This window comes from Rhinolophus hipposideros, assembly GCF_964194185.1.
Source record: "Rhinolophus hipposideros genome assembly, chromosome: 12".
NCBI classification, from domain to species: Eukaryota; Metazoa; Chordata; class Mammalia; order Chiroptera; family Rhinolophidae; genus Rhinolophus; species Rhinolophus hipposideros.
This window is the reverse complement of record NC_138058.1, coordinates 13,879,239-13,896,724: the sequence shown is the minus strand read 5'-3', so window position 1 is coordinate 13,896,724 and position 17,486 is coordinate 13,879,239. Positions and strand designations below refer to the sequence as shown.

The 17,486-nt window shown below is 46.4% G+C and overlaps 1 protein-coding gene across 1 annotated transcript; it reads right to left on the bottom strand.

Moving 5' to 3' along the window:
- Positions 1–1,273: 1,273 nt before the first annotated feature.
- Positions 1,274–12,996, bottom strand: CD8B (CD8 subunit beta; the record flags this gene model as incomplete). Its single annotated transcript, XM_081068438.1, has 5 exons — positions 1,274–1,314; positions 2,756–2,845; positions 7,682–7,771; positions 11,344–11,697; positions 12,978–12,996. The coding sequence occupies 5 exons, from the start codon at positions 12,994–12,996 to the stop codon at positions 1,274–1,276; spliced, it is 594 nt and encodes a 197-aa protein (XP_080924564.1).
- Positions 12,997–17,486: the final 4,490 nt, after the last annotated feature.

Here is a 17,486-nt window from a genome sequence, read left to right as displayed (position 1 = left end):
GAATCCCAGGCAGTCCTCCGAGGGGGCCTCAGTCTCCATAAAAGAACATTCTGGAGGTTTAGGCTTAGACAAATACACTCAAGTTACCGTCTCTTAGGTAGGGGCTAGTTTCTAAACCCAGCACATCAGTTGAAAATTGCACACAATCAAAATTATCATTGAAAATTGCCCATAAAATATAGAGGGTGTGTTTAAGCAACGATATACACAAAAATGATGTATATAATAATGTAGAGCATATGACACAGATCATTTATATGGAAATTATAATTTTAGAGTATTTAAAAATAGACTCTGTTTCTCGGTGGTTGGCCTCGTAGAATTGCCTTTGCCTACGTGACATGACCTTGTGCTTAGACTCCATGGCACTAGGGACTGAACATGTTATGGGTGCTGATCCCAGTAAGTCCTCACAGTAGCCATGAGGTTGGTCCTCTTATCCCATTTTGCAGAAGAGGTATCAGAGGCTCAGAGAGGTGAAGTGACTCGTCTGCAGTCACATGGTTGGTGAGTGGCAGACAGGGTTCAAATCCAGATCTGCCTCTTGCTGGAGGAAGAAAAAGCAGTCCAAGACCACTATCCATGGCCCAACAGAGGTCTAGAAGTCCTTGAGGGTGGGAGCAGCCGCTAACTTCTGGCCTCTCCTGTGCTTACACAGCTCAGTGGGACGAAAAGATGAGGGTTTTTAGCCCCTTGTGTCTATGGGGGTCAGCCGGTAGGGTTTGCTAACTCCTGAGACCCAGGTGGGGTAGAGGGTGGAAGTGGGACTAAGGCAGCTCAACACCCAACACCAGGAGGGAAGGCAATGACAGTGGCGGAGGGCGCCGGCTTTGGGGTGAGCCCACTTGCTTTCAAACCCAATTCTGCTCTTTACTATCCCAAACGCTCTGAGCAGCTTTTTCAGCTGGTCTGGAAAAATAACCCTCCTAGGTCATACAGGACCAAATCGAATGAAATAATGGGCAGGGAAAGAGTTTGGGATCTTCTGCTGTGTTCTATGCAAAGGGCTGCTTGCTATCTTCAGGAGGGTGAAGAGCTGAAGTTTACCACACTTGGAATCCACTTCAACTCCTAATCAGTGTTTTTGTTTGTTTTGGTTATCTCTTTTCCTGAACTCTATCACCCCATCGATTTATACAGTCTAGGATGTGTTTGAAGGTGGCGTCTGGCTTGCGCTCCTTGCAGTTGGAGGCTGTGAGCAGCAGCAGGGACTGAGGAAGTCAGGACCCCACCCAGGGCAGAGGCGCAGGCACTTCTTCAAGACCCCAAGCACTTACTGTTTCATGAAGCGAAGCCGGGCTCTCCTCTGACGGCCTAAAAGAAGAAGCCAAGATCATCAGTTGGCATGGCTGGGCCGCTGACACCAAGCCCCCGAGAGTAAGGAGGGTGATAAAGGGGACAGCTAACACCTCAGACCACTTCCCTGGTGCCAGGCTGTGCTTCAACTTCATGGGTTTTAACTCCCTTCATGCTCACAGCAAACCTATGAGTTGGATACAACTCTTATTTATCTCCATTTTGTATGCGAGGAAACTCAGGCAGGGCGCAAGTGTGTTACTAAGTTGCCCAAAGTCACACAGCTAGTATGTGGTAAAGCCAGCATTCACACTCAGGCAACCTACTCCAGTCTATTTATCCTTACGCATGCTGTCTTGCCCTTTTTCACAGCAGGTCAGGAACGAAAGGTTGTCCAGACAGGTGGTCTGAAACGACAGCATGTGTATTCGGGAAATGTGCAAGGTTTCCCATTGGGATGAAGAAAGGACATATGAGCATGGCTATTTACAAGTTTATCTCATCCTTTGTTGCTTTTTATTTTTGATTTAATAACATACATAATATATTAAATAAATAAATATAACTAGTTGAGGTTACTGTTTAGTATTTTTACATTTTTTACTAAAAAGGTCCTTTTAATTTAAATGTTTGAATCTTCATGGAGTTCTTAGAACGGGATAAATGGATCCCTTTGTGTGTGGCAATTGTATGCAAAAATGTGCCCATGACACATTTCTCCAGGAGAGGGTCCGTAATTGTCATCACATGTTCAAAGGAGTCTGTGACCTCTAGAAGAGCCACCGATCTAGTCAATGCCCCTGCAGGCCACCCCTTCCCATTTTACAGAAGCCCAAAAAGGGTAAGAGACTTGCTTGAGGTGGCACAGGTGAGCCTGGGGTGCTGGGCTCTCAGGCAGCTGTGTGGGCCTCCCCTGCAGCTGGGGGACCCATAGAAGAAGATGGTTGAGAACAGCAGCCATGTCTGAGTTTCTCTACAGCCTCACAGAGGAGGAGGATTTTGAGTTTCTGGGAACATAACCCAAACCCCAGTTCAATCTCTTATATGTACTGCTTCCATCTCAACTGCTCACAGGAGTTTCCACTTATTGAGCTGTGCCCCAGCTGGGCACTTTGGGCAGGGCTTTACAAACAGCAACCCTGAAAGGTAGACAATATTGCCCCTGGGTGGGACAGCTGAGGCTCAGAGAGACCAGGGCATGCACCCAAGGTCACCAAGTCAGGAAGCAGCAACGTTGGATTCAAATCTAGGTTTGTCTGACTTCAGAGACAGGGGGGTCCCCGACCCCTGCAGTATGGCCTCAGGCCAAGAATCACCTCTGGAACTCCCTCCGGTTCTCAGGGTGCAAACTTTCATCAGGCTCACATCTGCCTTCCTCCCCTAGAGAAGGAAGAGCCCCCACGGATACCTCCAATAGCAAAAATGGGTCACGATGATGGCCCAACAGGGGACAACTTACAGAATAGGTGAATGGCCACACCCAAGGACACCAGCAGAATCAGGACACCGGCCAGTAGCAGACCGAGGATAAGGGGGTCACAGGGCAGGCCTGGAAGATGCGCATATTGAACATTTGAGACACACAATAAATATGAAGAGGGAACAATCAACTACAAGCCCACTTCCCAGAAAATACCAGTGTTTGAGAAGTTCCTCTTAGTCTTTTTTCTAGGCGCTTTAAACACATTGAGATAATTTTATATGTAAAATTTCATGTCTCACATCCAAATCTAAAAAAATTATTAGACAGGAGATATTTATGTTCAAAGGAAACAGACAATTTTCATGACCGATAATGGGATTTTTGCTGCTTATTTTTAAAACTTTTATTTTCATTTCGTAAGAAGTAGCTGAATATATTTTCACTGTAAAAGATTCAAGTGTATGCCCCTTGACATCCTTATTCCCTCACAGCAGTAAATGTCATTGTTAATTTGGTACCTTTCTCTTGACATTTTCACATACATAATTTACATAGACACATACAGTCTTTTAAAAAATAGAGTGGATTTTACTGTACAAATTGTTCTGCAATCATTTTGTTTTCCTTCACTTAAAACATGCCTGCCCATTGTTTTTCTAGCAGCGTAACATTTGAAGTATGGATGTACTGTGGATTATTTTGCCATCAGTGGCATTTTGTTACCTGTGTTTTACTTTTACAAACAACTCTGCAGAGAACATACTGGTATGCGTCTTCTTATGGAGGAGACTGCCTGACACAGACACTGAAAACAGGAACTAATAAACCATAGACTATGTCCATTTTAAGTTGTAATAGATACTGTCAAATGCCTTCCAAACAGGCTGCCCTGATTTCCATTCCCAACCATCAATTGTACACCCTGCTGATTATCAAAGGTTTTAATTTTTGCCAGTCCAGTGGGTGAAAAATGATATTTTACTTCAATTCCCTAATTACTTGTCAGCTTCAGCCTATTTTCATATATTGGTCACTTCTTTTTCTTGTAAGAGTTGCCTGTTTATTCCTTTGCCCATTTCGTATGCCATTGAAACAGCAGAGTTTATATTATAAATGCCCCAGATGCCTCTCTGATACCCTCCATGCCCTATGATTGGTCTCTGTCAGTAGTTGAGGGGCAGAACCAGGACTCATGGGTGAAAAGGGCGAGGCTGAAGATTTGGAATCAAGGTGAAAAAAATTAGAAAGAGTTTTGGATATTAGGGAGGGAGAGAATTTTTACTAAATACCTATTATGTGCCAAATATAATACTAACTACAAACTTCCATCTTGTGAGAAAGGAGGGTATTACTATCATTTTTATCTCTCATTTTATAGTTCAGAAAAATCAAGAGTCAAAGAGATTAAATTACATGCCCAAGGTTACCCAGCTACTAAAAGGCAGGACCAGGGTACGAACCTGGATTCTCCAAGTTCTCAAGCCGTGCGGGTCCCACCAAGACAGCTTGAGGACATGAGAGATAGTGAGGAAATGGAGTGGGCCCCTCCATGGGAGGGAGCCTGCCATCGCCAAGGCTGGAGGGTGCCATGTGGAGGGGAGATTCCTGCACTGGGTGGAAGGTTGGGTGAAAGGCCCTTGGAAGTCCTTTCCACCTCTGAGATACAAAGGTTTCTATCTGCCTCCCTCTCATCTCCTCCATGTTTTCCCAACCTGGATGAATCTCAGAAACATGATGCTAAGTGAAAGAAGCCAGGCATGAAAGACCACGTGTTGTATGAGTCCATTTATATGAAATGTCCAGAAAAGGAACATCTATAAAGACAGAAAGTAGATTAGTGGTTGCCAGGGGCTAGGGTGGGAACAGAGACTAGCTGTAAACAAGTATAAAGGATCTTCTTGGGGTGATGGAAATGTTCTAAAACTAGATTGTGGTGATGGTTGCATAACTTGGTAAATTTACTAAAAATCATTGAGTTTTATGCTTAAAATGTGTGAATTTTATGACATGCAAATTATACCTCCATGCAGTTTTTTTTTCTTTCTTTTTTTTTTTTTAGTAATGGAGGTGGGTGAAGGCTGCAGGGTGGTGCGGGGCACAGAGGTCATCTCCTTCTGAGGGAGGGTGGGTCAGGGGAGGCTTCCTGAAGGGTGGTCATAACGGAACTGGAGGCCAGCCGTGCAGCTGCAGTGCAGCATGACCATCTATCCAAAATGTGACTCCAGGAAAAGCTGTTGCTTCTGCTGAAGGCAGTGAAAAGCCTGCTTGGGCGGTGGAAGCTGCTAGCCAGAGCCACATCACTGACACGTGGCCTGGCTTTTGCACCTCACTTGGGTCTCGGGCTCTCCTTAGGTCTGGATCTTACCACATTTCTCTTGCAACAGTGGTTTAGAAATTGTCCCCCAAGACCTCCCAGTATCTCTCAAAGGACAGCCCTAAGTCCTCCCCATGGTGGCCATGTGGGTTTCATTCATAATAAGCTTTGAGCTCTGTCTGGGTGCCCTGCCAAGCTGAATGCCTTGTATATAGGATCTCATTTAATCCTGCTTTCCCTTTAGCCAGGTAAATATCCCCATTTTACAAATGAGGAAACTGAGGTTCAGAAAGGCTGACTCACTTGCTTAAGTTCACGCGGTATAGGAAGTGGTAGACTGGGATTCCAACCGAGGCCTGGCTGACTTACCACTGGGCAACACTGCCCCATGGCCCCCACCCTAAATGCAACATCCATCTATCCCTCCCTCCCACTCCAGTTGACCATCTCCACACATCCTGGTTATTCTAAACAAACTGCTAATGTTTTATCTCCATTTTGCCCCAGGATTTCACTAAGGGCTGATATAAGAAATGACGCAAGAAATCTGAAGACCTTTGTTCCATCACTTATAAAAGCGTTGCTGAATTTGTTTGTGTCCGCATCTTCAGGGCCCTGTTGTATTTGCTCTTGGTGCCCTTTTTTGCTGTACCCTGCTTGGAATCCTTTAGGCAAAACTGTGGGGCATAAACTTTGTAAAACGAGGTCACTCTGCCTCTACGTTTATGTTCCCCAAGTCTCTGCCCTCTGTACATGGATTCTGATGTTCTTTTTGCTGTGGTCTCATGTGGCAGCTTGTCGCTCCCATCTCCTCGACCTTGTTAGATGCTTCTCCCAGACTCTTTCTGGTAGGTACTTTATATATATTTAAGACAAAGCAACCCCAGCAGCATGAAGCAGCCTGGTGTGTTTGCTTGTGGTTTTTATCTATGGGTTGGAGCAGATGGCATTTTCTGTTTGTCACCAGTAACTTTTGGGGGACAGAGTTCAATAATTTTCCAGAAACACATGTGACTGATGAATTCAAGGAAAGTGTGTGTGTGTGTGTGTGTGTGTGTGTGTGTGTGTACTACAGCTGCAGTGTCTGGTGTGGATAGCACAGAGCATCAAGCTGGTTCACTCACTAACAAACATATATTAAACACGTACTGTGTGTTAGATCCTCTGCTAGGCATCAAAACTGGGAAAGTTTAAAGCTCTGATCCTTTGGGTTGGGTTTGTGGTTAGTTTGTTAGTTAATAGCTTTATTGAGATATAATTTACATATTACAAAATTCACCTGTTTAAATGGTATAATTTAATGTTTTTTTTGTAAATTCACAGAAATGTGCAACCGTCACCACAATCTAATTTTAGAACATTTGGACCCCCCAAAAGAAATCTTGTACCTATTAGCAATCACTCCCTATTGCTTCCCCAACTCCCCAGCCTTAGGCAACTGCAAATCTACTTTCTGTCTTTATGGAATGTCATATTCTGGACATTTCATATTAATGGGATCGTATAACACAGAGATTTTTGGAACTAGCTTCTTCCACTGCATAATATTTTCAAGATTCATCCATGTTGTAGCATGAATGGTACAAGGTCTGACAATTAAGTTCGAGAACTCATCCTAGAAAAAGTGCTACATACTTCATTGCTGAATATCACTATGGTCACCTTAGAAGTACTCCCCTTGGGACGCTCTGCACCAGATGCCAGCACCTAGTGCACCCATCAAAGCAATTTTGGAACTCTTTTTCTGGAATGGCCATGAGAGCTGTTGTCCTATTACCCTTGATGTCCTGAATGTCGTCAAAATGTCTTCCTTTCAATATTTCCTTTATCCTTGGGTAAATACAGAAGTCATTGGGGGCCAGATCAGGTGAATAGGGAGGGTGTTCCTATACAGTTATTTGTTTCCTGGCTAAAAACCCCCTCACAGACAGTGCCGTGTGAGATGGTGCATTGTCGTGAAGCAAGAGCCATGAATTGTTAGCGGAAAGTTCAGGTTGTGTAACTTTTTCACGCAGCCTTTTCAGCACTTCCAAATAGTAAACTTGGTTAACTATTTGTCCAGTTGGTACAAATTCATAATGAATAATCCCTCTGATATCAAAAAAGGTTAGCAACATTGTTGCGACAAGTTCGCAAACTTAATTGTCACACCTCGTACTTAATTCTTCATTATGACCAAATAATACTTCATTGTATGGATATTCCACATATTGTTAATCCATTCATCAGTTGGTGGACATTTGAATTGTTTCTACTTTTGGGCTATTATGAATAATGCTGATAGGAAAATCTGTGTGCAAATTTTGGGTGGACGTACCCTTCATTGTTTTGTCCTGTGACAATTGGTGAGTATGTCCCCCACTAGACTGTGAGCTGCTAGAGGACAGCATTGCTGTCATACGCAGCTTCACTTCTGACCCCAGCTCAGGACCAGAAAAACAGGCTCAAATATCTGCACTTGGGAAGGGCTTGCTGAAGGAAGGAAGGAAAGAAGGAAGGAAGGAAGGAAGGAAGGAAGGAAGGAAGGAAGGAAGGAAGGAAGGAAGGAAGGAAGGAAGGAAAGAAGGAACGAGGGAGGGAAAAAAGGAAGGCAGTGAGTGAGACTGTCTCCTGTTCTTCTGAGAGTCCAGGGGGACAGAAGAACTCACCTTTCCGGGTCACCGGGCTTGTGTTCCGGCACGTTCTTTTCTTGGGGGTGGTCTTCTTTGTGGGTTGGGCAGTGGTGGGAAGGACATCAACTACCGAAAGCAAGCAAAATACGTATCTTAGCCAGGTAAACAGCAAGTGGACTTAGAAACAAAATTTAAAACTGCACATCTTACCTCCAGACACTGAAGTCCTTATAACTATTCCCTAGGCTGCTACAGGGCTTGAAGGTCACAGAACAATAAAATGTTTTATCTGCTTCCCCAACTCTCAGATCTATCTGTGGGCCTAGTGGTGGGGCTTAGCTTGGTGTTTTAGAGAGAGAGGGGTTCTGGAGCTACACAGATCTGAACAGAGCCCCAGCACCCCTGATTAACCACTGTGTGACTTGGGGCAAGTCCTATCACTTTTCTCTGCCTCAATTTTCCCATCTCTGCTGAAATAAAGAGGGTCTCCACTTACTGCTTGGGGTTATTGTGAGAATCAAAGGGGACAGTGTGCCCAGCAAAGTGTGAAGGAGACGTGACTCCACCTGGCTGAAGACATGGATCCACATGGGCTGAAGCCAGAGTCCCCAAGCCCTTGGTATGACCTGTCAAGCCCTAAGTGAGTAGAGGAAGCTCACGGAAACAGGGTGGGTGTCTTTTTCTGCACGTACAATGCCATGCAGGTTGTATATATTGGGGTTTTCTTTCCTTGTCAGGTGTCTTTAAACATCATATACTATCAGAGCCAGAGGGATCTTTAGTCTAGTCTCAACCTTTAATTTCAAAGGTGAACGCCAGCAAAATTAAGGGGAGGGGCTGACCCCTAGGTCTACCCAAACCCCTCTCCTGACACCTGGGTGGGTCACTCCTCTATTTTGTTCTAATTCAGTGTCACATGCTGAAGTGTTGGGATACAGCCGTGGGACAAGTACACAGAGCACAGGGAAACGCTGAGGCACCGAGGTGCTGACAAATGGGGTGAGTACCGGGTGCCACTGAATCCAACCTTCGCCTGTGGGTTGAGGAAAGACATTTCACTGAAATGATTTTCTACAAAATTATAGGAGAGGGAATAGGGTGACACCATGAACTTAAACTCGAGAGTTAAGTAGACAGGGAGGGGCAGCCAAAAATTGGTCACTCTGGGGCTGGCTTCTTCCATATAAAAAGTGAAGGCTTCAGACCCTCACCACCCTGAGCCTCCTGTGGAAATTAGAGAAAACACGCGCTGCTCTGCCTGTGTCATGAGGTTTTTGAGAAGAGCCAGCTAAATAGAATGCACACTTACTAAGCTACCACGTGCTACTGGCAGTGCCAAGCACTTCAGCTTAAGTTTGTTAAACGCAACAGTTTTGGGGACAGACACTATTATCCCCATTTTATCCCCGAGGAAGCCAGACTGAAAAAACTTGCCCAAAGTTTGAGAGGCAGTAAACAGTACAGCCAGGATCTGAGTCAAAGGACTCTGATTCTAGGCTCTTATTGGGCCACACTGCCTCGGGTGCAAATGCCTTTTTTCACAAAAAAATCATGCACATCAGGTTGACCCAAGGCCCTGGTCATCAGAGTGCTGGGAGAAATTAGTATAAAAGGTAAAACAACACGAGCTATCATGCTCTGAGGGTGTGCTAGGGCCCGGCCCTCGGTGAGGGGGTGTCGTAGCATTCTGTTATCGCCTTCAATCCTCCAGACCCTAGCTAGGTGTGTTCATTCCCCTTACTTTACACACCAGAGGTCACAGAGGTCACTCAATGGGTCAGTGGTGAGTCTGGCAAAGGAGCCAGCTCTGTAGGACCTCAGGGTCTTGGCTGGGCACAGTAGCCTGGGTCTGATGGGAGTTTGTGGACAAGCTTGTGGCATTTTCATTTCTTCTTGCCCAGAGCTAGGTCCCTTTGATGCTTCCTGACACTCCCTCCCCACAGTTCAAATCTTCCCCCTCTCTTCTCTTTGAAAAGGACAGGTCTTTTAAACCCATTTTCAGGCTTAAGGGGCATGAAAAAGGCCCTCATTCCCCAGATACTTTGTCTACCACCTGGCTCCTTTTTCAAAATGCACTGGCCTCTGGCAGGAGGTGGACTCTGAGTCTGGATCTCCTGCCCTTGTGGAGGTGATATGGTCGCAAGTGCATACTTTGGGGAGGGATTGCCATTCCCAAGAACTGGGCAGTAGGAGGGGTTTGGGAATATCAAAACCAGGAGTGAGTGGGTGGTGGCAGAGATTGGGAGCTTCTGAAAACCAGTTGTGCTTATTTTACAATCCACCTTTCTTGGGCCCTGAAATCTCATTAATGGGAAGATTTGAGACTTACAGAAACAAAAACAATAAACCAAACCCAAACCCCAAAGCCCAATTTCCAATACAGGAATCAGTCGACAACCCCCAAGGGATGGCATGGCTTCTTGCCCAGAGAGGTTACGTTCCCCCCTCCCACCTCCTGATTTAAGACCCATAACTGGTGAGATGTGACAGGGCATCACTCTGTTTTTTGTCTTCCTTATTGTGCTGCTGTCCCCAGCTGTTCCTGTACCTCCCATGCTGAGTGGTCAAATTCCTGGGGGTCCCCCCTTGTCACTCTCAGTGCCCCCAGTGTGAGAAGAACCCAGGTGAGCAGGAAGCAGGACAGGGAGAGGCCTGCAGGGGATTGGCCCCGGCCATGGACTAACTTGGGGAGGGGGCTAAAGCCAAACGTAGGCCTTTGAGAATTTCTGCCGCGATTCCTTTGCACCCTTGCTTAATCCTCCCTGTCCAATACGGCAGCCACTTGCCACGTTTGCCAGTCTGACCTGAGATGTGCTCTACATGTAAAACACACATGGAAAGCTTAGTATGAAAAGAGAATACAAAATATTTTAGTAATAATTTCATCCTGATTACATTTCAAAATGATATTTTTGATAAGTTGAGTTAAATAAAATACACGATGTAAATCAATTTCACATGTTTCTTTTTACTTTTTTCAACGTGGCTATCAGAAAATTTTAAATTACCTCTGTGGCTCGCAGATTATTTTTACTGGATATGCTGCTGTAACTTATGAGGATCTGCAGCTTCTAAGGGCCGGAGAGGTCATGGAGGCCATCAGCAGTTCCATGATACAGATAAGAAAACTGAGGCCCAGGGAAGGGAGTGACCTGCCAAAGGCACACTGTGAATTTGCAGCAGAATTTGCAGCTGGGCTTGGGGTCCTGTCTCCTCATTCCCTCCAACTCTGGGTGTGGGTTCAAGCCATAGGCCCTCATGCAGACTGTGAGGGCATCTGCCCCTCCACTGGCCCTATGTGCGCACTCAGAGGGGAGTTCATCAGGCCTGGGGACTCAGTCCAAGCCAGCCACAGCCTCAGGTGGGCCTGATGTGGCTGGAGGACAATGCTTCCTGTCTCCATAAGAAGCAGTGATGGTTCTAAGCATCCCATTTACAACGGGAATCATAGTAGGACCTACCTCCCAGCATGGTTGGCAGTATTAAGTGAAATAACACAAAACACTTGCATGTGCTTGGCCCTAGGTAAGTCTCAAGATATATTTTCTGTTACTATTCTCTGTAGTGCTACTGCTCACGCCGTCATCACCTCCCGCAGAGTTCGGCTTGCTGAGAGCGGAGGCAGCACCCATGCCTGGCTTGTACCGGGCACACGTAGGTGCTCAATGCTCATCAATAGTATTGAGCCAGAGTCTTACCGACACTCAGTTGAGTTCCTTTCCCAAAGGTCAGCTCGGGGTTCCCCATGGTCATGCAGAAGTACATTCCACTGTCCGAAGGTTTTACATTTATGAGAGTGAGATTGGATCGGGTCACCTCTCGGGACACATTTAGCTTCTCCTGCTCCACACCCTCGCCATATACAACCCCTTTGATGGAATCCCAGACGACCAGGAACTCGTAGTGACTGACTGGCTCCTGGAGCTGTCTCAGCCAGAAGATGCGTGGGTTAGAGAAGGAGGATTTGGCTTCACAGGACAGATTCACCATTCGGTTGGTCTGAACCTGCTTGTACGTAGGACTCTGAAGGAGTACAGAGCTGCCATGGAGAGCTAGGAGAAACAGAAGAGCAAAGGCTATCAGCACGGTTTCCTGACCACAGTGGTGGAGTCTGACAGTCACCCCATGTCTAGTATCAAAGGAAAAGCCATGGAAGAAGCTGCCCAATGGCAGGGTGTGGGGGTTGTTGTAAATGCAGCTGGTGGCTCCTGGACTCAAGAGCTTAAGCAGCCCGCCTCCCAGGAGATTATCTGCAAGGCGGGTGTTTCCTCTGTCCAGCTACAAAAGCTAGAGGGGAGAGAGCGGCCATTTGGTGATTGCATGCTAATAAGCCTGGCTCTATGCATAATTATCTCAGTCAAGCCTCAAACTTACTTTGGGATTTCTACCCCCATGACACAGATGAGGAAATTGAGTCATGAAGTTACTTGTTCAAAATCCCACTTACAGCTAGTAAGTGACCTGGGATTCAAACTCAAAGATTCAAAGTCTGAAGTCAAAGCCTTTCACCTTGCCCTGCTAACAATGTATACACCTCCAATAGGCTCCAAGCAGCTGAAAGAGACCCAGAACAAGCTGGGAGATGAGCTCAGAATCACAGGCAGAGCACAGGGCTGGGCTGGCCAACCTAAAAGAGGGCCAACCACAGTTTCTGGACAGCAACGACAATCAGCAAGAGGAAATCACTGTCCGCTGGTAGGCACGATTAACGCCCATCACAGCCATTGATAGGTCACTGGTCCTCTTCCTGAGTGGAAAGACAGACACCCCAGAAGCAGGGCTGGGAGTTCATTTTAGTCTCAGACAGGAAGCACTTCAAGCAGGGGATTGTTCATGGAAAACTAGAGCAGAGCTCACAGACCTGGCCTTGAACCCAGCCTCTGCCCCCCCCCCTGCCCCCCAGCTGTGGGACCTCAGGCAAATCATGGAGCCTGTCTCTTCTCTCTAAAAGGAAGGCAGCTTGGGGCCATTGTCCTGCCTGCCTCTGAGGGTTAGAATGTCCAAGAAAGCAAACCGTAAAGCAAGTACTGTATACGGGCAAAGCATTATCCATGTGCCTTACATATCAGGGGTGGCTACTGGCAGCAAATGAAATCATAAGGAGGATTAGAAGGGCTCCTTCATAGCCAAGTCCAGCAAACTGAACTTGACTTGGTGAGCCTTTCCTTTTAGCTGTGGGGCAGAGGGAGAGCCTGCAGGCCAGGGTAGAGACCCAGGAGCAGCAAGGCACAGACCTGGGTAGGCCAAAGAGGCCAGAGGATGTGTGTGTGTGTGTGTGTGTGTGTCCAAGAGGAGCTGGCTTACTAATGTAGTGGCCCATGTTCCTACTTACACTTGCCCTCAGGTTCCATTGCCTCATAGCGGACTTCTCTAATACTGATGAAATGAACTTAAAATTTTCATTGACTCCATTCACAGACCACTCTGAGCTTCCTCTTGCATCAAGATTGGTACCCCGGGCCCAAGTGACTGCTGGGCCTTCTCTTTTCTCCCCACATATCACACTGCCTTTTCAGCAGAATAGAGGTTCTTCATTGTTTTGGGTCACTGACCTCTTAGGGGAGACAATAAGAATAGAAAATGCCAGTATGTATTAAATGTGGTACATGCATTATCTCATTTAATTTTCACCAAATTCTGTTTTACACCCATTTTACATCTGAGGAAACGGAGATCTCAGGAAGGTTAAGAACATGCTCAAGGTCACATAGCCTGTATATGGTCGATTCAGATTGAAACCCAGGTCTGTAGCCCCAGAACCTGAGCTTTGAGCCACTCCCTGAATTGAGGAAACCTGTAGTTCCTGGATCGTGGACATGTGCTTGTGTGCACATAGTGGGACCACAAATAAACAGACTCCCGAAGACCTTCCAAAAAAGCCCAGAAATGACACCTCAAGGGGTAAAAGCGTCAGAACAGGCACCAGGCTGTTTGTGTACGTTCCCTCTCCTGCGTCCTAACATGAAGGCTTCCTGGCTGACACACACCCTGGTCTCTCTCTTGTGAACACTTGCTGTTCAGCCCCTGGAGACTGAACACCCAGCAGTGGCCAAGCCCCATCTATGTGCCGGACACAGAGCCAGGCCTTTTCGCATGTATGGTCTAATTTGATCCATTTGATCGGTAACCCAGTGACTCCATTCTCAGAGGGAACTGCTGCTTCTAAAATGATCGGCAATGACTTTAGTAGATTTGAATCGCCTGAACTAGCTTCCACATCAGATGTTGAGTTTACGGGGTCAGAGGCTGGGCTGGCAGGCCTTGTCACCCCTAGCGGGATGACCAGCTTTGGGCTTTTGTGCAAGACAGCAAATCAAACACAGGTTAGTGGGCAGTTTGGGGGGTGGAGGGGCTTCTTCTAAAAGGTAGTCTGACTGGGCTTAGTCAGAGGGACAGTCTTGACACCCCCTTCCATTCCACTTGCAACATTTCAACTCCAACACTGCTTGTTACTAGAGTCACACTATACACCCAATGCCCCAGGGAATATTGGGGAAACAGAGGACCCTAAAGGAATACCCGGCCATACCTATCTGAGAACTGGCAACAACTCAATATTTGGCTGATTGTGGTACAAAAACTTGCCTGAAAGTAATGAAAATGTGTCTACAGAACCCTGCGCCAAGTGAGGGACACCAAAGCCAAAAGTGGGTCTCTGGCACCTTCCTGGGAGCACATCCTTGTAGGGACCCTGGAAAAGGGCATTTTTCCTTCCTCTCTGGACCTCCTCCCTCTTTCTCTTGTCTTCTTTCTATCTCCTTACCTCTTTACCTCCCTCCCTACTGTCCTCCTTCCCTCTTCTCCCTGTCTCCCCTTTTCCTAGCTCCAAGCTTTGGGCAGAGGTGGCCTCAGTCCTGGGGCTTCCCAGATCTCTGGGGTAATGAGCTCCCTGGAGGATTTGCCTTTCCACTCTCAGGATCTGTGGCTGCCGCTCCATCTCCAGGTGTCCCGCAGCCCTGGGCTCTGGGATCTGCATCTACCGGGACAGCCTTTTCTAAACTCCACCGTTCAGGCTCTTCGCTGGTGCAGCACAGACCACCCGCCTCAGCCCCGTGCACCTCCAGTCTCCCCAGCTTACCCGCCAGCTGTGAGGCGAGGAAGAGCCAGAGACCACGAAGCAGCATCTTGGCCTGGACACCTGGTCCCTGCCAGGCTCCGCTGAGATAGTCCAAGCTGGGGGATGGGAGGGGTGGGGAGCGGGACCGGGCGGGGCGGCAGTGGCGGGGGAAGTAAAGAGGAGGGGGCGGGACCGAGTGGGAGTCTGGTGTGAGGAAGGTTACGGCTCCGCCCTTACCCTCCCTGCATTTCAAAGGTCTTCGCAGTGTTTCCTAAGAGCCCACTAGGAATCCCCGCTTTCAGGTAAGGAGGTGACCCTGCTGTCCTGCGCCAAGCACTTGTAACGTGTGTGATCGCCTTCTGCCCTGGGAGGTGGTCAGAACAGGGTCATGACTCCGTGTGACAATTGAGGCAACTGAGGCTCAGAGAGGTCAGGATGGTCAACATCCTGCAGGAATGAGTAGTGGAGCTGGATCCTAACTCTGGTCACTTCTTTTCTTTCTGAGTAGTTATTGTGAGCCTCCTGGGTGTCCTGGGCTCAGTGGGGCCTGCAGTAACCAAGACCTTGACCCTGCCCTCAAGGGCACACACTTGTGAAGGCCAAAGGAAAGTTATCTGACCGAGACAGAAAGCATGATGCCCGCCGAGGAGGTGAGCCAGGCCCCAGAGAAGGGTCCTTAACCCTGCCTGGGGTTGGATGGAAGCCCAACCTAGCCTAGCCTGTCAGGATCCAGAAAAGCTGAGAAGATCATGGAGCTCCCCTACCCTCTCTCCTCACAGGTGCAATTCCTGTTAAAATAACACTAAAATGAGAAATTAGCAGAAGCCCAACAAAGATGACTGCTTTGAAGCTGTGTGAGTGTGAGTGTGTGTGCCCTGCTTTCCTGCTCTGTGCATGCCCTGCAGCAATGTCTGCCCGTTGAGTTACTGTGTCATCCAGCGCTGGTCAGGGAGACTTGCCAGGATCATCTTCCTGTTCAAACGGGGTTACAGAGGAAGGGGGTTGGGGAGTTGGGGGCAGGCATTCCAAGGAGAATAGGGGATGTGAGGGCCTGCAGGGAAGAGGGAGCCTGGGGAGGGCTGTGGAAGGAGGCCATGATATCAACAAGGAACTAGACACGCGGGCCCTGTGGGTCCCGCGAACAGCTTGCAGTTTATCTAAGAGGGAATGGAGTGTCACAGGAGGTCTAAAGAAGGTAGTGGGGCAGCAACACTGTCAGCTGCAGGGTCCCTGCCATCCTGCCTGGCTCCTTTGCCCACTGAGGTGACAGGCACTGCTGAGCTAAGTGCAGAGAGTTCAAAGTCACTAAAGGGGAAGGAGCGAGAGCTGAGTGTGGGCCTCTTTCCCAGACCGGTCAGAGGCGAGAGTCTCCCTTCACATTTTCCTTGTTCTCAGGAGCTAAGGCCCGAGTGTACACAGGGCAGAAAGCCCTGGGGAAACCACACATTAGTGTGAATTTTTTCTTTTTAATTGAAATGATATTCCCATAACACAAAATCAAACATTTTAAAGTGTTCAATCCAGTGATATTTAGTACATTCACAACGTAGTGTAATCACTATCTTTATCTAGTTTCAAAACGTTTTCATCGCCCCCAAAGAAATTCCTGTACCCATGAAGCAGTCACCCTCTATTGACCCCTGATTCTGTCCCCAAATTCTGGTCATCACTAATCTTCATTTTGTTTCCATGGATTTACCTATTCTGGACATTTCATATAAATGGAATCATATAGTATGTGACCATTTGTGACATTCTTTCACTTAGCATAATGTTTTTGAGGTTCATCCATGTTGTAGTATGTCTCAGTACTTCATTCTTTTTTTATAGCTGAGTAATAATATTCTGTTGTGTGTTTATACAACATATTGTTCATCCATTCATCTATTGTGTTGTTTTTACTTTTTAAAAAAATTTTTATTGGGAAATATTGGGAAGCAGTGTGTTGTTTCAAGACCCATCAGCTCCAAGTCAAGTCGTTATTTTCACTCTAGTTGTGGAGGGAGCAGCTCACTGGCCCATGTGGGAATCAAACCAGTGACATTGGTGTTATGAGCACTGCGCTCTAACCAACTGAGCCAATGGGCCACCCGTTTTTACTTTTTGTTTAACTTTTTGAGGAAGTGCCCAATTGTTTTTCTTAGCAACTGTACCATTTTACATTTTCACCAACAATGTATGAGGTTTCCAATTACCCCACATCCTAAACACTTGTTTCATATATATATATAAATGTGTGTGTGTGTATATATATATATGTGTGTATATATATACATATATATACACACACATATATATATACACACACACATATATATATAGCCATAAAGTAATATTTCATTGTTGTTTTGATTTGCATTTTCCTAATGATTAATGATGTTAAACATCTTTTTATGTACCTGTTGGCCATTTGTATTTCTTCTTTGTAGGTCTACTCAAGTTTTTTACCCATTTAAAAAATTGGGCTGTCTTTTTATTGTTGAGTTATAAGAGCTCTTTATGCATTCTGGATACTGGACCCTTCTCAGATACATGATTTACAAATATTTTCTCTTGTAATGGTGGTTGTCTTTTTATTTTATTGATAATGTCCTTTAATGCACAAAACTTTTTAATTTTGGTGAAATCCAATTTATTTTTCTTTTGTTGCTTATGCTTTTGGTGTCTTATCTCAGAATCCATTGCTAAATCCAATGTTATGAAGATTTACCCTGACGTTTTCTTCTTAGAAATTATAGTTTTAGCTTTTATATTTCCATTGTTAATCCATTTTGAGTTCATTTT